This window comes from Callospermophilus lateralis, chromosome X (assembly GCF_048772815.1).
Source record: "Callospermophilus lateralis isolate mCalLat2 chromosome X, mCalLat2.hap1, whole genome shotgun sequence".
In the NCBI taxonomy this organism is placed as follows: Eukaryota; Metazoa; Chordata; class Mammalia; order Rodentia; family Sciuridae; genus Callospermophilus; species Callospermophilus lateralis.
The window spans coordinates 39,030,198-39,054,961 of NC_135325.1; the positions used below are offsets into that span (position 1 = coordinate 39,030,198).

The 24,764-nt window shown below is 34.0% G+C and overlaps 1 protein-coding gene across 4 annotated transcripts in view; it reads right to left on the reverse strand.

Moving 5' to 3' along the window:
• Positions 1-24,764, reverse strand: part of Wnk3 (WNK lysine deficient protein kinase 3) — a 140,021-nt gene that overhangs the window by 104,147 nt on the left and 11,110 nt on the right. For all 4 annotated transcript variants that reach the window (XM_077107182.1, XM_077107180.1, XM_077107181.1 and 1 more), the window contains exons 2-5: positions 8,863-9,035; positions 7,819-8,039; positions 6,938-7,095; positions 1,805-1,893 (exon numbers count right to left, since the gene is read on the reverse strand). In XM_077107182.1, coding sequence (XP_076963297.1) covers positions 1,805-1,893; positions 6,938-7,095; positions 7,819-8,039; positions 8,863-9,035 — 641 coding nt within the window. The remainder of the gene's footprint in view (positions 1-1,804; positions 1,894-6,937; positions 7,096-7,818; positions 8,040-8,862; positions 9,036-24,764) is intronic.

A 24,764-nucleotide genomic window follows, 5' to 3' on the forward strand; every position in this document is an offset into this window, starting at 1 on the left:
TTCCTAGTCCATTTCATCGTATTTTGAGACAAGCTTTTGCTAAATTGCCCAGTCTGGCCTCAAACTTTTAATCCTCCTGCCTCAGTCTCCCAGTTGTTGGGATTACAGGAGTGTGCCACCACATCTACTATATAATGAACTTTAACATATATAAAAGTATACATAGAAAGAATTAGAGAAGTACATGTTGGGTGGATTGATTTTTCCTTAAACCATCAGCTTAAGTTACTACGACTCCAATAATAGAATCTCAGCAAATGAAACTAAAAACTCCCCCAGCAATATAAATTCTAAAGTAAATTAGAAATTAAAACTGTTTCACAAATATTTATGTCATTGACTTCATTAGCAATGGTGTGCTTCACTCTTTAGAAGAACATTGTGGTGTAGGTAATGTGGTTCAGCAAAGTCCAGTGGTTTTCTTAAAGTATTTAACTCTGGTTCTAGGCCATAGTATATGTATAATGGGATCAACTCTAGATTAATATCAAGGATTAACCATCACTGAGAAGAAAATAAAACATAAGACCTCAAAAGATTCTTTTGCAAAGAGGGACAATTGTTTCTTCTTCAACTAATGTTTAAAAGACATATAATATTTAATCAATCTGTATTACAGGCCAGTGGGTGCTGAAACTAATATATTGCCTAATGTCTATGTAGAGAGCCCCTCCTCTACCACTTAAAACAGAAAAGAACTCATGTGGACAAGTTGGTGTCCTATAAATGGAGGATTTTCAACCCTCTACAATTTTTACTATTATTATTATTACTTTGGTACAGGGGATTGAACCCAGTGGCACTGTACCACTGAGCAACATCCCCAACTTTTTTTATTTTGAGACAGGGTCTTGCTAAGTTGCCCTAGTTGGCCTTGAACTTGCAATCCTCCTATCTCTGCCTTACTTAGCATTACAGGCATGAACCACCAGGCCTGTCAAGTCCATTTAAAATTTTTGTTTGTGACAGGGTCTCGTTATGTTGCTCAAGATATAGCCTTCTTGAACTTGTGAGTTCAAGCTATTCTCCCACCTCAGCCACTCAGAGTAGCTACGACTATATAGGCCTGTCCCACCACACCTGGCTTTTATTAAGTGTTCTATAATAAAGCCATAATTCAACAGACCTTACCTTAATGGCTAAGGTAAGGTCTGTTGTATTCTCAGATATACAATTCTAAATCAAGTTAGAAAATTAATAAAAATGTGGAGGGTCAATGAAACGCTGATGCAGATTATTTGTTTGTTTAAAGTATATATCATTGGTAAGGTAGTAAAAATTAAAAGATGTACCCACTAATTTAAGTCAGTAATTTTCCAAGGCTCAAATTAAAGAGAAGTAAAAGACTAAAATGACTTGTTCATAAGATAAACACACATTGGGATACAAATAATAAATCTACAATATTACTTCTGAAACAAAAGCAACTATATCAACTTTATCATTATTGTGACACAGGGATATAGGATCAAATAAAATATATCTATCTACTCTCAACTGGTAGAAGCAAGGTAACCTGTGTAGGCTTATTGCCTATTAAGCTGATGGTTAAAGGTGATGAAAGCTTGTCAGAATATATACACACAAACAACCCAAATGTCAGCTCAAGGAAAATTCAGCACATAATATCAAAGTCTAAAATGTCAAACAACATGCATTGATACACTTCACTCTATACCATATGGTTTGGCTTCCACTCAAAAGTCATACCTAGCATGAGTAAAAGGACAAAAAAATGACCCAGTGTATGATTAGAAAAAAAATACATCCATCAGTTATGTCATTTCACTAGACTTGCACCCACCTTTCAGATTTATTTTGACGAATACATCCTTCAATGATTTCTTTCACTTCAGGATCAGTGACTTTATTAAAGCTGGCTGGTTTAATGCCCTGGAAGAACAAACATGTTTTTTTTTTTTTTTCCACAAATTAAGCAATTGAAAATCCAATCAACATGATCGTTTTAACATCATTTTTATCATTAAGTCACATTCCAGTTTTAAATGAGATAAATATATATAAATATATTTATATGGCAAAATTTTAATAACTTTTTAACTAAAATTTTGCCATAATTCTACAAATAACTGTGAAAATTGTAAATCTAAATAACCAACAATAAAGACAAACTTATATATTATGTTTTATATTATATGATAGTACACAAAAACTAAAAAGGTTCTCAAAGTAGCCGATACATGACTGTAGTTTTAGCAACTCAGATGGATTAGGCAGGAGAATCTCAAATTTTAAGGCCAACCTGGGCAACTAAGATCCTATCTCAAAATAAAAACTAAAAAGAGATCAGATAATAAAGCTCAATGGTAGAATACTCCTGGGTTCAATTTCTAGTAATGAAAACAAAGGGGGTCAAAATAATTAATGATATGGAAAATCCTCATGATTTAATATCAAATAGGGAAAAGAAGGATCCAAATATGTACATATAGTATAAAACCAATTAGAAAAATTATAATAACTATTTTTTTAATTTTTTTAGTTGTAGATGGACATAATCCCTTTATTTTATTTATTTATTTTTTTATGTGGTACTGAGGATCAAACACAATGCCCACACATGCTAGGCAAGTACTCTACCACAGAGCCACAATCCCAACCCCTATAATAACTACTTTTTGGAATCAGAGAACTATTATTTTAAAAACTTTAGAAAATTTCAAATAAAGTATTTTTATTTCAAATACTCCAATTCAAAATAATTCAAAGTCTTCTACAATGGTAAGAATCAATAAACAAGCAGTGTGTATATGTATATACACACACATGTATATATATATATATATATATATATATATATATATATGCATGAAATATATATGCCTATGTATGAAAATTTCTTTTTTAATTTTAATACTTATTTTTTAGTTTCCAGCGGACACAACATCTTTGTTTGTATATGGTGCTGAGGATCGAACCTGGGCCGCACGCATGCCAAGCGAGCGCGCTACCGCCTGAGCCACATCCCCTATGTATGAAAATTTGAGAAATATATATATTTTCCTACTTAAGCAATACTGTAATACCAACAGACTCCTACATGGTAATTAACAGGTTCCACAAAAATTCATAATTCATAATGTTCAATAGGTCCAGAAAATGTATTAAATATTCCTATTATAACTGTATTAGCTGCCTGAATCTGCTTATTTTATACTTTATATTACCTTTTATTTGAGTTTTAGATTTTTTTCAAATTAATATATTACTGCAATCATTTGATACAAAATTCCAAATTCAAATAGTAACAGAATAATATAATAGAAATAAAAATTATCATGAATGGAGGCAATTCAAGATCTACTTCTAGGTGGGCATAGTGGTGCACACCTGTAACCCCAGTGGCTTTGGAGGCTATGGCAGGAGGATCCCAAGTTCAAAGCCAGCCTCAACAACTACGTGCAAGGCCCTAAGCAACTCAGCGAGATGCTGTCTCAAAATAAAAAATAATTTAAAAAAAGGGCTGGGGATGTGGCTCAGTGGTTAAGTGCCCCTGGGTTCAATCCCCAGTACCAAAAAAAGGGGGGGATCTACTTCTATGCCTGTCACACTACCCTACACACCACAGAATCAGAAAATCCAGTATCATATACTGACAAATCTGGTAAGATAAGGAGTTAATTTGAACCCAAATTCAACACATTTTAAGATAAATGAAAATATGATTTGTGATATGGTAATTCTGTGAGTTTAAGGTAAAATAACAAAGTCATTAAAAATGAACTTGTGTTATTCTATTTATAGAAACAGTCCTCTTTGAACTTTCCACTAGCCTATTATCCATTTCCCAGCCCTGAGTAATTATTGCCTTTCTCTGTTTCTAAGTGAAAATATAGTTTACAAATCAAGTACAAAATATTTTTCTACTTAGAGATTTCCAAAATGTGAGCCACAACTAAAATGATATTCTCTTTTACTGTACTCCTAAAGAAAATTTCAAACATACTAAAAAGAATAGTATATTGAAGCTCCACATAACTATCATTAGCTTCAAAAACAATCGTTATTTTGTAAACTTTGTTTCATCTATCTACCTACATAACTTTCATATATTAGAGTACATTAAAGGAGATCTAAGGCATCATATAATTTGATCCACAATTTTTTAAGATTATATCTCTAATAGATAAGATTCATTTTTAAAAGATATCATTATGCCAAGGCTGGAGATATAGCTCAGTTGATAGAGTTCTTGCCTCACATGCACAAGGCCCTGGGTTCAATCCCCAGCACTGCCAAAAATAAAAAAAGTCATTATCCCTCCTCAAATAATCATTCCTTCATGTTATTTAAAACCCAGTCCACTTTTAAATTTTCAAAATTGTTCAAGTGAAGTTTCTTTTATAGTTGGTTTGTTCAAGTCAAGATCCAAAGTCTATATATCACATGTATGGTGTGCTGGAGCTCTCATATAAACTCAAAAGAGCTATTACATTTTCAGGAAATTTGCAAGCAATTTAAACACAGCCAATTTAAAAAACTGAATTAAATAAATTTACAATTAAATAAATTATATTAAAAGCCAAGGTAATAAATATTGAAAACACCATTCCATATTTTACCACATTTTGTCATTACTTATGCATTTGAGACTGTTGATAGCTATTGTATATGTGTAGTGGAAATATCATACAATGAATGCCAGTATGCATCTCTTTCCAAGTTTACATTCAGTGAGGCCACACCAATAACTTGAAATCAGTCAAGGTGGAAGTATTCACACCACAAAAAATAGCAAATACTAGAAATCAGTGCTTTTCTTTTTTTGTTTTTCATGGAATCAACTGCTAAACATTTACCAGCTCAATATGCCCATCAAATGGAATACTATTAACCCTTAAAAGAGAAATTCTGTCATTTGTAATACCATGGATGAACCCAAAGGAATTATACTAAATGAACTAAGACAGGCAAAGAAAGACAAATATAACATAATCATATTATATGTGAAATTGAAAAGAATAAAATTCATGGAAATAAAGAATAGAATGGTGGTTACCAAAGGTTGGAAAGGAGATAATGGGGAGTTGATAGTCAAAGGGTACAAGTTGCAATTATACCACAGGAATAAGTTTTGAGATCTTTTGTTCAGCAGAGTGACTACAGTCAATAATAATACAATGCATATTTCAAAATAACTTACAGTAAATTTCAAATGTCTCATCACAAAAAATATAAGCAAGAAATGTGATGTATATGTTAACAAGCTTGCTTTGATCATTACATATCATATACATATATCAAAACATCACATTGTATTCCATAAACGTACACAATTATGTTTTTTTCTATTAAAATAATATTAATTTTAAGGGGCTAAAAACCATTATCTAATCCTAAGTACATGTATGAAGACATAAATGGTGTGACTCTACTTTGTATACAACCAGAGATGAAAAAATTGTGCTCTATATGTGTAATATGAGTTGTAAAGCATTTTGCTGTCATATATAACAAATTAAAATTTTAAAAAAGCATTATCTATTAGTATTAGCTATTTCACACTTAATAATCTCTTCCATGGCCTATCTTGAGCCACTCGACTATATATGAAGTAGTCCTCCTCTAAACAATCATAAAACCCCTGTTGCTATTTCCTTATATTTTAATTATATTCTCCTCCTCTTATTTTATAGTTGTTTGTGAATTTATATTATTCCCCTACTAGAAATACAAGATATTTGAAGGTAGAAAACACCTCTTCCTCATCTTTTCATTCCTTACAATCTCTAACAGAAAAATTACATATACCTAGGACTCAAATACTGTATCTGTTGAATTATATTTAAACTGCCTTTCATAATCAGGCTTGTAAAGCTATAAGAAACCTTCAAATCCTTCTTGTCAATATTATTCAGATTTGAAGAATAAGATCCATCTAATAAATATCTAAAAATTCATTACAAATGAATGAATACAGATGATATACCTGTACATTTTCCCAAAGACACTAATATAGAGCATTTTAGATGACCCCAATAGGGTACAGGTATGTATTATAAATCTAAAGATGATATCTCAAGTCTGTTTTAGTCAGATTTTTTGCTGCTGTGGCTAAAGGACCTGACCAGCACAATTGTAGAGGAGGAAAAGTTTATTTAAGGGCTCAAGGTTTCAGAGATCTCAGTTCACAGAAGGCAAGCTCCATTCCTCAGGGCTTGAGTTGAAGCAAAACTTCATGTCGGAAGAGTATGGCAGAGGGTGGGGGGAGATAAAGCTCAGTTGGTAGAGTGTTTGCTTCACATGCACAAGGCACTGGGTTCAATCCCCGGCACCACAAAAAGAAAAAAAAAAATACTTGGGGCTGGGGTTGTGGCTCAGTGGTAGAGTGCTTGCACGCATGAGGCACTGGGTTTGATCTTCAGCATTACATAAAAAAAAAAAAAAAAACAATAATATGAAGGTATTGTGTCCATCTACAACTAAAAAACATTTAAAAAAAAAAAAAAAAGAGTGTGGCAGAGGGAAGTGGCTCACAGGTCCATCAGAAAGCAGAGTCCACTCTCCTGATACAAAATATCTACCCCATAGCCACACCCTCAATGAACCACTTCCTCCAGTCACACCCTACCTGCCTCCAGGGATTAATTCACTGATTAGGTTAAGGATATAACCCAATCATTTCTCCTCCAAACCTTCTTGCATTGTCTCACACATGAGCTTTTGGGGGACATCACATCTAAACCAAAACACAGCACAATTGTTAATGTAACACTGTTATACAAAACTAAACCAAAATTAGATGTTTCCCACACACACAGCTTGAGATTACAACCAGGACTCATGCATGCTAGGCAAGTGCTTGACCACTGAGCAACAACTGCAGTCCCCAAATTAGGCTTGACTAAGTCAATTTTACCAACTTGAACATGAAATATGGGAATTTGTAAAGTAAAAAGAATAAAGTTATACCTACACTGGTAACTTTACGGTATATTTGAGCTGCATTCTGGCACTCAGAATAAGGGTACTCAGAAGTAGCCATTTCCAGCATACACATTCCAAAAGCATAGACATCTACGGATTCATCATAGTGCTCTTCATACATTTCTGGAGCCATAAACTCAGGTGTTCCTACAAAATAACACCATAGCCATATTTTGATTAAAGAGAAACTGTATCCACCAAGGTACCCATTTCCTTAAAGATTATCCATGTTAATTTCTGCTCTCAAAAAGCAAATCTAAAAGTATAAAATTTGTATTATATAAACAAAGCACCTACAGAATTTCCTTAACTTTCCATACTGATAAATTAAAATTTATAATGCTTAAGATTAGGTTATGGTTAATAAAATTTGTTTTTATTTCTATTCTTTTTAGTTCAAAATTTTCTGGATTCACTTAATAAACTTTCATAAGTCCTCAGAAACTTTCAATAATCCTAAATATATGCTACAAAAGAAATACACAGACATTTCTGAAATAAGTTAATATATATATATATATATATATATATATATATATATATATATATAATAGATATTTCAAAGCACATTTACAGTGTAGGCCAGAGTTAGTACATTTTTCTGTGAAGGACCAGATAGTAAATATATTGGACTTTGCAGTTTACATGGTCTCTGTCACATAATTATTCAACTCTGCAGTGCAAAAGCACCCATAGAGAGTCCATATATTAGCAGGTATGGCTGTGTTCCAATAAAATTTGATTTACAAAAACAGGCACTGGGCCAAATTTGGCCTATGGCCGGCCCATAGTTAACTCATTCCTGGAATAGAACTATACAATTGAGAAAGCTCCCTATCCCGACTAGTAAACTGTAAAAATGTTACTCACCAATGACACTCTTAGCAAATGATGTACGCATTAAGGTGGCCAGTCCCAGATCACCAATCTTCACAGACCCAGTGGGTCCCGTGATAAAAATGTTGTCACACTTCAGATCGCGGTGAATAATAGGAGGAGTCCTAGTGTGCAAGAACTGCAACCCTTTTAAAATTTGTCTGCACCAGCTTCTTAAGACCTTTGGTTTCATGACTTTAAATCGTTTTAAGTACCTATATGAAGAAATAGAAGACCACATGTAAAGAAATAGACACAGCTTATTGTAAAAACACTATTAGGGGACATTACATAAGCAAGACGATCATTTATGCATTATGATTGCCAACCCTGTGTTGTTTTGTGTTGTCCAATATTATAAAAAAAATTTAATGTAAGAACTCATTCTTATGTAAGAAAACTGACTTTCAAGTGACTGCAATGCTCAACCCCTCCCTGCCCCTCAATAAAATGGTTTGACTCTCCCAAAAAAAGATATCCTACCAAGTGTAGCATTTTTACTTCAAAATAAGAAGCATGCCAGAGTGGCCTTTTTGGAATGGAAGCACAATTTTAAAAGGATTGTCCATCTCTTCTTCCTAATAACTATTAAATATAGACTCACCAGCAGGTTTGATTACATAAAATTTTAGTACAAAAATGTTAAGAAAGTAAACTAAAAGTAAACCTTACATTTAATTATGTATAACTGATTATACTACAAAACAAAAATTATTAATAGAAAGTTAAGACTACAATTACATAGTATTATTCACTAAACTTGTGAATATGGCTAAGCTGTCAATCATTTATATTCCTTTACAAAATGGAATTATATTTTTTCTATAACAATTTCCAATGCTAAACTTCTATGATATCCCACAAATATTAATTTACCAGTAATGCATACTTTCTAACATACTTCATTAACATCCTGATTTTTCTACTTACCAGAAAACACATTTAAGAAAAATTTTAACAATAGTATAAAAATAACTGTTATAACCCCTGAAATTATTTTCAAATAAAACTCCATTGTCACTATCAATGTCAACTTACGTCTTTAAGGTTCCTGATGTCATTAGTTCAGTTACTAATACAATACATTTCTTTCCTTTTAATATAGATTCCCAGGAATCATAAAATCGAACTATATTGGGGTGCTGGAGACCTTTTAGCATCTCTGCTTCTTCCTTAAACCGCTGCTGCTCAGCTTTGGTTAACTTCCGGTCCTGAAATAGAACAAGAAGTTCCAAATTAAAGCCATAGAAAAAAATTGGGGGGGATACCAGGGTTTGAACCCAGGAGCAGTTAACCACTGAACTACACATCCCTAAATACTTTTTGTATTTTGATTTGAGACAGGGTCTTGCCAAGTTGCTCAGGGCCTTGCCAAGGTGCTGAGGCTGGCTGTGAACTTTTGACCCTCCTGTCTCAGGCTCCCAAGCCACTGGGATTACAGGCATGAGCCACCATGCCTCGCTTTATGCATATTTCTAACACCACTCAAATTGAGTGCTTTATTGTTCGTACATGTGTATGAATGTATTTTCACCAGTCAGTTCTTTCTGAATAGTTACTTTGACTCTTTCCACAGGCAATGCAGCAGTTATTACGTTTTGTAACTACATTATAAACCCGCCTACAAAATACATCAATACCTTATGGACTGGGGATGTAGCTCAGAGATAAAGTGCTTAACTAGCATGTATTAAGACCCTGGGCTTGATTCCCAGCAAACACACACACACACACACACAATCAGTATCTTGAAAAGCAGTATCTGAAACTGAATGCAAAAATGTAATAACAAAAGAATACAAGAATCCCACCCCCAAGAAATCCCTGAGTTTTCATATCTAAAAGCTCTATAATGTTAGGGTGAGAATAATCAAAATGTCAGACACCTAAACATTTACTCTGGCTTAATTTCTGAATTAACAAAATATTCTAGGTTTCCAAAGTATCAGGTTACCAACCAATGAAAAAACTTCAAATAGGCACTCAACCTCTAATCTATTTCATTAAATGATATAAATTAAAGGAAAAACCTTTATAGAATTCTGAGGAAGGACTGTGATCCTAAATTTCTAAACTCAGACAAGTTATCAATCAAATTTAAAAGGGAAAAAACCCCTACATTTCTAGACAGCAGGAACACTGAAATAAACCATCCCTTACACCATTTCTGAAAATATTATTTAAACATGCTTCAATAAAAGCATGGTCAGGGCCAGAGCGGTGGCACATGCCTATAATGCTAGCAACTTGGGAGGCTGAGGTAGGAGGATTCCAAGTTTGAGGCCAGTCTAAGTAACTCAGTGAGATTCTGACACAAAATAAAAAAATAAAAAGGGCTAGTGATTTAGCTCAGTGGTAGAGTACCCATGAATTTAATCCTCCAGTACAAGGGGAAGGGAAAAAACTGCAGCCAGCCAAGTGTGGTGGTTCATGTCTATAGTCCTCTGAGGCAGAAGGATCACATGAGTCCACGAGTTTGAGACCAGTCTGGGCAACAAGGTGAAACCTCATCTCAGGGGAAAAACAGATAAGCTGGCTTACAATAAAGTCAGAAATTTCCAAAATTTAGAGTTTAGAGTTAAGCCTAAGTAATAATGACTAAAGTAATTGGTAAAACTGAATAAGTGTTCTCAGCATTAATTAAAATTGAAGTAACACAATGCAAGAGGAACAACCTGGAATTAAAATTCCAGATTACTTCATTAAAAGCTAATTAATAGAGAAAAAATAATAAAAACAATTTTTGTCTTTTTCAAAGGGGAGCAGTAGAGAAGGGAGTGATAGAACAATTTTTAAGTTTTGATGTTTTTAGAGAAATAAATTCAAGTGTATCTATTTAACATTTAGGTATAATGTATAATTTCCATTTCAAGATGGTAGACAACATATTAAATTATTTTCCCTCCCTTCCTAAAATCCACAAAATGACAAAGGAAATATATAAATAAATCCAGAGCAGTGATGGAAATGTGAGAAGGATTCAAACAAAAATTTTAAGATAAAAATCCATACCTTGATAGAAATATACTTTAATAAAATTCAAGACAGTCTAGGAAATGGCAAGTCCATAAACATAAACTGGAAAACCTCTCCATTAAAGAGGTTTTGTAATTAAGAATTTTAAACATTCTTAGAATCAAATGAAGATGGAAACATAACATATCAGAAGCTCTAACATAACAGTGAAAGCAGTTCTAAGAAGGAAGTTTTACACTTGAGTGCCTACATTTAAAAATCCAGCCAGGCTTGGTGATACACATTTGTAACGCCTGCAATTCAAAAGGCTGAGCAGGAAGATTCCAAGTTCCAAACCAGCCTTAGCAACTTAGTTAAGAACAAGATAAAAAAACAAGTACAGTCAGAGGAATGAAGACTTTGTGCTCCATTTTTGTACAATGTGTCAAAATCATTCTACTGTCATGTATAACAAATTAGAACAAATAAAAAATAAAAAGGGCTGGGGCTATAGATCAGTGGTAGAGTGTCCCTAGGTTCAAGGTCAACACTGCAAAGAAAAATAAAATATTTCAAACAAACAATCTAATGCTGCATCTTAAGGTCCTGGGAAACAGGACCAAATGAATCTTAAACTAGAAGAAAAAAAGAAATAATAAAGATTAGAACTAAAATTAACAGAACTAGAAATTAACAACAATACAAAGGATCAATGAAACAAAGAATTGGTTCTCTGAAAAAACAAGATTAATAAAACCCTAGCCAAACTAACACAAAGAAGGATAGAAAAGTCCCAAATTAATAAAATTAGAGACAAAATGGAGATATCACACAGACACAACAGTAATCCACAGAATTATTAGGGACTATCTTGAAAATTTATATTTCAATAAATTGGAAAATTTAGGAAAAAATGGACAAATTTCTATACACCTGTAATCTATCAAAATTAAACCAAGAGGATATAGAAAACCTAAACAGATCAATAACTATGAAAACTGAAACTGTAATAAAGTCTTCTGATGTAGAAAAACACAAAACCAGATGGATTTACAGCTGAATTTTACCATTTCTTTAAAGTAGAACAAATACCAATACTCATCAAGTTACTCCATGAAAGTGAAAGGGAAGGAATGCTTCCAAACCCCAAACAAAGCCTATATCACCCTGATACCAAAACTGAAAAAGCACACTTAAAGAAAACTACAGACCAGTATCATTGAACATAGACTGAAAATTATTAGCAAACTGAATTCAATGATGCATGATCATCAGACACCATGATTGGTTTCATCCCAGGGATGCAAGGCTGGTTCAATATATGCAAGTTAATAAATGTTATACACCACATAAATAGAACCAAGGACAACGCAGTATCATTTCATGATAAAAACCCTGGAAAAACTAGGGATAGAAGGAACTCACATCAATATCATAAAGGATATTTATGACAAATCCAAAGCCAATATCATACTGAAAGTGAAAAAACTGAAAGCATTTCCTCCAAACTCAGAAGCATGATGAGGACATCCACTCTTACCACTCCTATTCAAATAGTAGTTGAAATCTTAACCTGAGCAATCAGATACGAGAAAGAAATAAAAAGAGATAGAAATAGGAAAGGAAGAAATCAAATTATCCCTATTTGCAGATGATAAACGTTCCTATATTTAGAATATCCTACTGGTTCTACCAAAGACTTTTAGAGCCGATTTTGAAAAATTAAGAAAAGAAGCAGAATACAAAATCAACATACAAAAATCAATAGCTAGGGACTAGGGGTTAAGTTGGTAGAGTGCTTGTCAATCCCTAGACCACACAAAAAATAAATCAATAGCTTTTCTACACTCCAATAATGAATCCACTGAAAAAGAAAGCAGGAAAACAATTCCATTCACAATAGTTTCAGAAAAAGATATCTAGGAGCCAGGTGTAGTGATGCATACCTGTAATCCTAGCAACCTGGGAGGCTAAGGAGGAGGATCACAAGTTCCAGGCTGACCTTGGAAACTCAGCAAGATCTGTCTCAATTAAAATGGGTGGGGGCTGGGGATGTAGCTTCAGTGGCAAAGCACTCCTGGGCTCAAAACTCAGAACCAAAAGGGAAAAAACATAGCAATAAACCTAACCAAGGAGTTAAAAGACATCACTAATGAAAATTATAGACCACTAAAGAAAGAAATCAAAGAAGAGACCAGAAGATGAAAGATCTCCAATGTTCATGGACAGGCAGAATTAGTATTGTGAAAATGACCATATTATCAAAGTTATTCAATACGATTTCCACCAAAATGCCAATGATACTTTTCACAGAACTAGAAAAAACAATCCTAAAATTCATACAGAAGAACAAAGACCCAGAATAGCCAAAGCAATCCTGAGCCAGAAAAGCAATGCTGGCCACGTGCAGTGGCACAAACCTGTAATTCTAACTGGGAGGCTGAGGCTGGAAGATTACAATTTCAAAGCCAGCCTCAGCAATTTAGCAAGGCCCTAAGCAACTCAGTGAGACCCTATCTCAAAATAAAAAATAAAAAGGGCTGGGGATGTGGCTCAGTGGTTAAGCCCTCCTGGGTTCAATCCACAATACACACACACACAAAAAAAAAAAAAAAAAAACCACTGGGGTGGAGATATACCTCAGTAGGTGGAGTGCTTGCCTCACATGCACAAGGCCCTCTGGGTTCAATCCCCAGCACCACACCCCACACACACACACACACAAAACAACACATTAGAGGTCAGCCTGGACAACACAATGAGACCCTGTCTCAAAAATTAAAGTAAAAATAAATGCTATTGAAGAACATAGTATACATTTTCCCATTTGATTAGAACTTCAATAAGACTTCTTTTTTTTGGGGGGGGGGAGGGGGGTGTTAACTCTCTTGGCTTTTCTTCCTGAGTCACATATTTAATGATTTTAAAATTTACCTTCAGTAAAACTGAGTTTTTTGATAGACAGTTCCATGAGTTTAAGCAAATGCATGATCATGTACACTGTCACAATCAAAATACAAAGCAGTTCCATCACCCTTAAAAAATTCCCCTGTGTTGTCCATTTACAGTTAAGCTATCTCTTTACTCATACTCTGGAAATCACTTACCTATTTGTTATCCCCCTTTCTGCCTTTTCCAGAAATATTTTTTAGTATTTAATATTTAATAATTTATTTAATATTTAATATTTATTTTTTAGTTGTAGTTGGAAACAATACCTTTATTTATTTATTTTTATGTGGTGCTAAGGATCGAACCCAGGGCCTCACACATGCAGGCAAGAGCTCTACTGCTGAGCCACAACCCCAGCTCCTTCCAGAAATCTTATAAATGGAGAGAATTAAACCACAGCAGATGGGGTAGAGAGGGAAGAGGAGAGGGAAGGGGAAGGGGGATAGTAGGGGATAGGAAAGGTAGCAGAATACAACAGTCATTAATATGGTATTATGTAAAAATGTGGATGTGTAACCGATGTGATTCTGCAACTTGTATTTGGGGTAAAAATGGGAGCTGATAACCCATTTGAATCAAATGTATGGAAGATGATATGCCATGAGCTTTGTAATGTTTTGAACAACCAATAAAAAAAATATTAAAAAAAAAGAAATCTTATAAATATAAAAAGACAGTATATATATACTCTTTGATCTGACTTCTTTCATTTTTATAATGTATTTTAATTGATGCATACTGTTGTAAGTACCAGTAGATATTGCTTTTAATTGTTGAATGTTGGAAACATCTGTGAATGTACCACAGTCTGTTTCTCCATTCCCCAGATGAAGGGCATTTGGGTGGTTTCCAGTTTAGGACAATTACAAATAAAGCTACTTTAAATAAACCCATAGAGGTTTTCATGTGAATACAGGTTTGGTTGGATAAATACCTCAAGTGAGATTGATGGGTTGCATAGTCAGTATTTTTTTGCTTTTTGTTTTTCTGTTTGTTTATCTGGTTTTTAACTTATTTTGCAATACTGAAGATTGAACGCAGGAACTCACACATTCTATTGAGCACTCTACTATTAAGATATATGCACAGACCTGGTAAGTACATTTAACTTTACAAGAAATAACAATGTGCCAAAGTGTTTCTGCCATTTGTATTCCCACCAGCAATACATAAGGTCAATATGTGAAAGTTCATCTGCATGCACCATCCTCATCAGCAGGTGGTACAAGGACTGGTGTTTAGCAACAGGTGTATTGGAAGTATTTGATTATGGTTTCAATTTTCATTAATGATGAATGATATTGGGTCATACAAATATCTTCTTTGGTGAAATGTCTATTCATATCTTTAATTCATTTGTTAATTGGGTTGTCTGATTTTGTTGTTGAGTATTGAGAGTTCTTTATGCCACATACAAGGCTTTTGTCATTCAATTTCAAAATATTGGGTTCAAAATATCCTCTGCTAACTGTGGATTGTTTTTTCATTCTATAAATAGTATCTTTCACAGAGTTAAAAAATATTAATTTTGATGAAGTCAAGTTGCTATTTTTTTTTCTTTTGTGGATCATAGTTTTGTTAATATATTCAAGAACTTTGACTAACCAAAGGTCACAAAGGTTTTCTCATGTTTTCTTCTTGAAGTTTTACAGTTTTATGGTTTACTTTTAGGCCTATGATTCATTTTGAGTAAATTTTTGTATAAGATATGAGATTTAGCCAGCACAGTGGTGCATGCTTGTAATCCCAGCAGCTCAGGAGGCTGAGGCAGAAGGATCATGAGTTCAAAGCCAGCCTCAGCAATTTAGTGAGGCATTTAGCAACTCAATGAGACCCTGTTTCAAACTATAAAAAAGGGCTGAGGATATAGCTCAGTACCCTGGGTTCAATCCTCAGTACCAAAAAAAATATATGAAATTTAGATTAAGGTTCATTTTTTGGAATATGCATGTCCAATTGTTCTACCACCTTTTGTTGAAAAGACCATCCTTTCTATATTGAATTGCCACAGCACATTTTTTTTCAAATCGTCAATCACATTTGTTTAGGTCTATTTCTGAACACTGTGATGTTGCACTGACCTAGGTGTCTATCTCTTTGCCAATACCATAAATGTCTTAATTACTACAGCGTTTTGTAGATGTGCTTTATCAGGTTAAGGAGGTTTCCCTTTATTGCAATTTTGCTGAGAGGTTCTATCATAAATGAATACTGAATTTCATCAAATGTTTTTTTTTCTGCATCTATTGAAATGATCATGTGTTTTTCTTTTTTTCAGTCTGTTAATATACAAATTGAATTGACTTTCAAATGTTAAAGAATACTTGAATTCCTGGGAAAACCATATGTAATCATCATGTCCTTTTTTACATATTGCTGGATTCAATATGATTATTCAATATTCAATAATCAATGTTCAATGTTACATTGAATATTTTCATCTATATTTGTGAGGAATATTAGTCTATAGTTTTCTTATAATGTAATATCTTTATCTGCTTCTGGTATCACATGGGTGCAGGACTCTGATTTGACTCTTGTACTGCTGTCTTGAGGCAATTATTGCTCTGGACAAGACAGTACATAAAGGAAGATTTAGACCTCCACTTTGCCACCTTGCAGCAGAGACTCACATTTTCCAGGAATACATTCTACAATCAGCAGGAAGAGATAAAGTTATCTCTTTCCCATATTTGTACTGTTCTATTTTCTTATCTTATTGATTTTGCTAAAACAGCCACAACATTTTTTTCAAAGTGTGATAACAATCATTACTGCCTTACACTGGATTTTCATAAAAAACAGCTCTATCATCTCATAGCTTAGACTATTTATTGAGTTTTGGTTTTGTTTCACAAATAGTTTAAAAATGAAGTAATTTCCTTATATTCCTACCTTACTTTTATTTTTTAATTAGGACTGGCTGCTGAATTTTATCAAATATTTTTTCAGTACCCACTGATATGATCATATGGTTTGTCGATTGGTTTCCTGATATAGAACTGATTTTTTTTCAGTACTAGGAATTGAACCCTGAGTCTCACACATGCTAAGCAATCACTCTACTACTGAGCTACATCCCCAACCCCTCCTGCGTTTCTTCACAAGGCTCATTAATCATTTCCCAGATAACCAAAAATAGTATAAACTAATGATCCTACTATTTTTATATTTATATTTTTAAATTAATTTCAGTTTTCTTTGATAATTCTCTCTTCCTTTTTATTTTTATTTGACCCTATTCCTCCCTTTTGCTGATATTTTTCTAGTATATTAAAGCACTAAATTTATTTATTGTTCATTAATAGTGAAGAGTTTAGGCTGTAATTTTTCTTCCAGGAGCAACTCTTACAATGGCCCCCAGGTTTTATTGTAATGTCTTCTCTTTTTCATTGATTTCAAGTCTATAATTTCAATTTTGATTTGCTCCTTGATTAAAAACTTACATAGTGATGATTTTACTCTCCAATTAGTTAAGTCTTTTGGTTATTTATTTCATTATTATTTCTAATTTTACAGAGTAATGTAGAATATAAAATCTTTAACTCAAGGATTTCTTTGGGCCACATATATAATTAATTTTTTAGTGAATTACAGACATAAAAATGTATATTTTCCTGTTTGAAGGATATAAAGTTCTATACATCCATCAAATGGAGTATGTGGATTTTTCAATTGTTCTATATTTATTTACTTTTTGTGTACTATTCTGAAAGAAGTACAACTGAAATTTGTTACTTAATTGTGTTTATCCTTTGAAAATATCTACCAGGTGAAGCAAGGTGCAATGGAACATGCCAATAATCCCAGGGACTTGGGAAGCTGAGGCAGGAGGATCACAAATTCAAGGCCAGCCTCAGAAACTTAGCAAGGCCCTCAGTGACTTAGTGACACCCTCCCTCATAAATAAAACATAGAACAGTCTGGGGATGTAACTCAGTGGTAAAATGTCCCTAAATTCAATCCCCAGTACTCCCCCACAAAAAATATACTAGAACTAGATATTCTTGGTTGACATTATTAGCTGAAGTATTTTTGATGTCTATATATTTCTGATATACATATATAAATGTGTGTGTATGTGTATAAATATATATATATATATATATATATATATATATATATATATATATATATATATATAAATTGGGGGGCAGGGATTGAACCCAGGGATACTTAACCACTAAGCCACATACCTAGATCTTTTTGTATTTATGTTGAGGCAGGGTCTCACTAAATTGCTTAGGGCCTTGCTAAGTTGCTGAGACTGGCTTTGAAATTGTGATTCTCCCACCTCAGCCTCACAAGTTGCTGGGATCACAGGCATGCACCACCACACACAGCCCGATATATCTTCTTAAACAATGAAGTATAATTTCATAATCTCATGTCTAATGTTTTGTTTTGAGTACTGGTGATTGAATCCAGGCCCTCACACATGCTAGGCAAGTGTTGAACCACTGAGCTACATCCCCAGTGTTTTTTTTTTTTTTTTTTTTTTTTAAATTTTGAGACAGGGTCTTGCTAAATTGCCCTAGCTGGCCTCAAACTTGGGATGCTCCCATGTAGCTGGGATTACAGAGTTGTATCTCCACACCCAGCTCATGTCTAATGTTTTAGCCATACTTTCCTCCTCCTTTGACAAACATTAACATCACCATTTATCTTAACCTTTCTCTAAGTATGTTTTCAGTGAACAACACCTCTGGGTTTGTTTGTCTTTTAACCTCTCACAGTTCTGGGTTTTATGTTTCATTTTATTTTTTTGATACTGGAGATTGAACCCAGGGGTACTTTACCACTGATTTACATCCCCAGATCTTATTTATTTATTTATTTTTAAATTTATTTTTGGTACCAGGGATTAAACTCAGGGGTGGGCTCGACCATTGAGCCACATTCCCAGCCCTGTTAATATTTTATTTAACGACAAGGTCTCACTAAGTTGCTTAGGAACTAGTTAATTTGCTGAGGCTGGCTTTGAACTCATGATCCTCCTGCCTCAGCCTCCCAAACTGCTGGGATTACAGGTGTATGCCACTGCACCTGGCCCTTTTTCATTTTTGAGACAGGTTCTCACTAATCTGCTGAGCCCCCTGAAGTGCTGGAATTACAGGTGAGTCACTGGAATTACAAGAGTGCACTACCACACCTGGAAGTCTTGAGTTTTTTTTAATAAGTAAATGCAACAAGTCCACATTTTATATAGCAAATTTTTATACTTAATTTTACCCCCTTTATCTTATTCTATGTTCTAATTTTTTAACTTTGTTTCTTTTCTATTAAGAGCATATTCTATTTTTCTTTTTACTAATTGTTTGCCTCTTTTCCTGACATTGATCAGAAATTATAGGCTCCAGAACCTGGAGATAAGATGTTCAAAATCCCTAGTCATTAGGGAAATGTCCATTCAAAATCATGAGATACTGCTTCACGCTTATTAGGATGACTATTAATAAACTAATAAACAACACAAGTTGGCAACGGTGGAGAGAAATTGGAAACTGGTGCAACCACTATGGAAAGTAGTATGGCACTTCTTTGAAATAATGTCACAAAATTACCATATCTCCAGCAATTCTACTTCCAGGTATATAACTCAAAAGAACTGAAACCTAGGACTCATATAGTTGTACAGTATGTTCACAATAGCATTATTCATAATAGCCAAAAGGTAGAAAAACTCAAATGCTCATCAACAGATATGGATAAAGAAAATGTAGTATAGACATACAAGAGAATACTGTTCAACCTTAAAAAGGAAATATATTTCTGCTATGTGCTACAATAAGGAGGAATACTGAAAACATCATGCTAAGTGAAATAGCATGGACACAAATAACTACCATTGTTGATTCCACATCTGTAAAATACCTAGAAGAGACAAATTCATAGAGAAAGAAAGGAGAATGTTAGTTACAAGGAAGTAGGGTGAGGAATGGGGAGTTACTGTAAAAGGTAAAAGTCCTCTACCATGAAACTATAGAACACTAAATAAAGAAATTGAAAAGAACCTTTGAGGATGGAAAGAACTCCTATGTTCTTGAATAGGCAGAATTAATATTGTCAATATAACTATACTATCAAAAGCGCTATATTTAATGTACTTCCTCCTATCAAAATTCCAATGACATTCTTCATTGAAATAGAAAAAGCAATCATGAAATTCATTTGGAAAAATAAGAGGCCCAGAATAACCAAAACAATCCTTAGTGAGAAAAGTGATACCAGAGGCATCACAATACCAGACCTTAGATTACATTTCAGAGCTATAGTAACAAAAACAGCATGGTATTGGCACCAAAACAAGGATGAAGACTAATGAAATAGAAGGCATGGAGACAAACCTACATAAATACAGTTATCTGATACTAGACAAATGTGCCAAAAACATACATTGGAGAAAGACAGCCTTGCTGGGAAAACTGGAAATCCATATGTAATAGAATGAAATTTAACTCCTATCGCTCATCCTGTGTAAAAGTAAACTCAAGCTGGGTGCAGTGGTGCATGCCTATAATCCCAGCTTCTCAGAAGGCTGAGGCAGGAGGATCACAAGTTCAAAACCAGCATCAGCAAAAGTGAGGTACTAAACAACTCAGTGAGACCCTGTCTCTAAATAAAATACAAAATAGGGCTGGGGATGTGGCTCAGTGGTCAAGTGCCCCTGAGTTCAATCCCCAGTACCCAAAAAGTCAACTCAAAGTGGAATGAAGACCTAAGAATTAGACCAGAAACACTTCAACTGCCAGAAGAAAATGTAGGCCGAACACTCCAACATGTCAGCACAGAAACTGACTCCTTAACAAGAGTCTTAAAGCACAAGAAGTAAAATCAAATATCAATAAGTGGGATGGCATCAAATTAAAAAGCTTCTTCACAGGAAAGAAACCAATTAAGAGTGTGAAGAGAGAGCCTACAGGATAGGAGAAAGTCTTTGCCACCTGCCCCTCAGATAGGGTATTAATAGCCAGGATGTACAAAGAACTCAAAAAAAAAAAAAAAAAAAACAGCAAAAAAAAAAAAATCAATAAATGGGCAGAAGAACTAAACAGACACTTCTCAAAAGGAAAAAATACAAATATTAAACAAATACATGAAAAAATGTTCAACATCTCTAGCAAATAGAGAAACGCAAATTAAAACTACCTTGAGATTTCATCTCTCTAGTCGGAATGGCAATTATTAAGAATACAAATGAAGGCTGGGGTTGTAGCCCAGTGGTTGAGCGCTTGCCTCAAATGCGTGAGGCACTGGGTTCAATCCTCAGCACCACATAAACAAATAAATAAATAAAATGAAGACATTGTGTCCATCTACAACTAAAAAATATTAAAAAAAAGAATAAAATGACCATAAATGTTGGTGAAGATGTGAGGAAAAAGGTACACTTGTGCATTACAGGTAAGACTGCAAATTAGTGCAACTACTCTGGAAAGCAGTATGGAGATTCCTCAAAACTAGGAACAGGATCACCATTTGATACAGCCCTGCTCAGTTTATATCCAAAATATTTAAAATCAGCACGCTACAGTGACAGAGCCACATCAATGTTTATAGCAGCTTAATACACAATAGCTAAGCTAAGGAACCAATCTAGATGCCTTTCAACAGATGAATGGAGAAAGAAAATGTGGTATAAATACACAATGAGTATTACTCAGCCATAAAAAATGAATTATTATATTTGCAAGTAAATGGATGGGCCTGGAGACTATCATACTAAGTGAAAAAAAGCCAGTCCCCAAAAAACAAATGTTGAATGTTTTCTCTGATATAGGGAAGCTAATCCACAATAAGGGGTGAAGGTCAAAAAAGAATAGAAGAAAAATTAGTGGAGTAGACAAAGGGAAATTAACGAAAGGGAAGAAGGATGTGAGCGAGAAAGACAATAGAATGAATCTTACCTAACTTTCCTATGTACGTATATGAATACCACAGTGTATTTCACCATCATGTGTGAAATGTTGATTTAAAAAAAAAGATGCTGATTTAAAAAAAAAAAAAAACTGTAAGTAGATAGCAGGAAGATCACCAGAGTAGAAGGAAGGGAAGAAAGGAAGGAAGGAGGGGAGGAAAAGGGGAAGTACTGAAGACTGAATTAAAAAATTATATTCCTTGGGCTGGGGATGTGGCTCAAGCGGTAGCACGCTCGCCTGGCATGCGTGCGGTCCGGGTTCGATCCTCAGCACCACCTACAAACAAAGATGTTGTGTCTGCTGAAAACTAAAAAATAAATATTAAAATTCTCTCTCTCTTTCTTTAAAAAAACAATTAAACAATTATATTCCATGCTTTTAAAATTAGGTCAAAATGAATCGTAATGTTATATATAACTAAAAAGAACTAATAAAAAATTAAAATATGGTTAAAGTGATACATTTTTATTATATACACATAATAAAAATATTCAAAAAAGTTAAGGAGCTCAAAGAACAAACCCAAGGAATGCTAAAGTTAGAAGACACCTGGAAACCAGTAAAGCATTTATGCTTTTCTGTCTCACTAAGATGACTAATAAGTCCTAAATACCCCTATAATTAGCTAGAGGTCATTCATCCACTCATGATAGATCAGCAGATCTACTCTGAAGAATAATGAATAAAATTTGATGCCTTCTGATTATTAAATTGGTACAATACAAGTCTTTCATGTGTCAAACTAAACTACCCCACTTCATCCTTTGATCGTACAGATCAAAAGTAGTCAGCATTAAGAGAAAACAACTTTACAAAATTACTATGACTATATCTACATATATTGCTAGGGGTAAGGTCCACTAAAAAGCTAGTGCCAAGACTTTTAAAACTCCGCTTCTGGGGCCAGGCGTGGGAGGGCACACCTATAATCCCAGCAGCTCAGGAGGCTGAGGCAGAAGGATCAGGAGTTCAAGACAGCCTCAGCAACTTAGCAGGGTCCTAAGCAACTCAGCAAGACCCTGTCTCTAAATAAAATATAAAAAGGACTGGGGATATAGCTCAGTGGTTAAGTACTCCTGGGTTCAATCCTCAGTACTTAAAAAAAAAAAAACCAAAAAAACAACAACAAAAAAAACACTCTACTTCTGGACTGGGGGTGTACTTCAATGGTAGAGCACTTGCACAGCATATGCAAGGCCCTGAGTTCAATCCCCAGCACTGAAAAGAAAAAAAAAAAAAACTGTGAATTCAGCAAAATGAAAAGTAGTAAAACTCAAAGGAGCAAAGGAGCACCAAAATCATCCAAAGTAGAACTTTCTGCTACTGTTGTAATCCTATAATCCTCCTTTAATCACACACAACCACACACACACACACACACACACACACACACATATTTTACATATAATACTATTTTATAGACTAACTTCCACATATAATCAGTGAGAAGAATTCTTCCACAAGAAGGGAAAGATGAGTCACAAAAGTCAAACTAGAGAGAAGTGATAGCTTTTGAAGTTGATAAAGAAGCCATGAAAATTCTAGTATATGAAAATTATCCCTAAAAAGAAAGGTAGAGGGGGATCTCATGAAAATTAAAGGGAGATCAATAGAATACAAGAAAGAGGCTAGGAGTAGGGAAGAGGAGAGAGAGAAAGGAGAAACACTGGGGAATGATGTTGGCCAAATTATATTGTATGCATGTATAAATATGTAACAACAAATCCTACCATTTTATACAACTATTATTCACTAATAAAAAAGTGAGAAAAATAAAGAAAACAATCTCTAAATCTTGCTATGTCAATGAAAGATTACAAAAAAGCATCAAATTTTTTAATGTTATAAATATTAATTTATATGAATGATAAATAGAAGTCAAGTACAAATTATCAAATAAATTTCTGCTACTCCACACCACTTTTTTAAAAGAGTCCTTTCATGAATATTAGCTTAGTAAATGGAATAGTAAAAATGCAAACAAAACCTTTCCTGAGTCATGGCACAATTCCAACATGACTAACCAGCATATGTATTTACTCAAGATAAGAAACATTTCATTTCCAAAAGGTAAACTATGATCTTATCAGCTATGTCTCTTAATGCAAACACCAAAAATGATCTACATAACCAGGTCAGAGGCTGCATGGATCTATTTCTACAAATGTTAAAGAAAGAAGGCATCAACAACTATGATATAAAAGCTGTATTATAAAACAACTTGTTTGCTGTCATGGTGGTGCACACCTATGAACCCAGCAACTCACAAGGCTGAGGGAGAAAGATCACAAATTCCAGGCTATTCCAGGGAACTTTTTGAGACAATGTCTCAAAATAAAATAAAATAAAATGGGTTAACAGTGTAAAGTGTTCCTGAGTTCAATCCCCAGTACTGCAAAAAGATAAATTTAAATTTAAATTTTAAAAAGAGAAAGAAGAAAAACCTTGTTCAGTAAGGATGAATACTGCTACAAAAGCTTCAAAATGGTGCTTCTCAAAAGCTTCAAAATGGTGCTTCTCTTACAAAGCACTATCAATGAATATTCTTGAAGAACTTGAGACTGTTTGGTATTTTATTACTACCACTTACTAAGCACTCATGTGTCACACGCTTTACAAGCATTATCTCTAATTGTCAAAGTTTTGCTTTTTAAGCTGAACAACAGATACACAATTACCATTCTTGTAATTTATTACTTTTTGTACATCCAAAAAGGTTATTGTGTTTTTTAAAAGTAAAGTAAAAAGCTAAGGCTCCAGAATGTTAAGTTACTTGGCTTGCTAAAGAAACCTAACTGATACAGGCAACACTGAAAGCCCAGTATGCTGAACTCATTTGTTTCACAATAGTTCAAAACATAACAAAGTGCTGAGAAGATGAACATGGTAGTACATGCCCTGACACTCAAGAGGCTGAGGTCAGAGGATCATTTAAGTCCAGAAATTGAATTCCAGCCTAGGTAACACACTCAGACCCAGTCTCAAAAGAAAACTTGCCTAGCATGCAGGAAGCCATGTATTCCATGCTGAGTACCATAAAAAAAATGATATGTTCAAATAACTAGTAAGAAGAAGATTCTTAAGTGATCTATGCAAATTTTTATAATACAGACA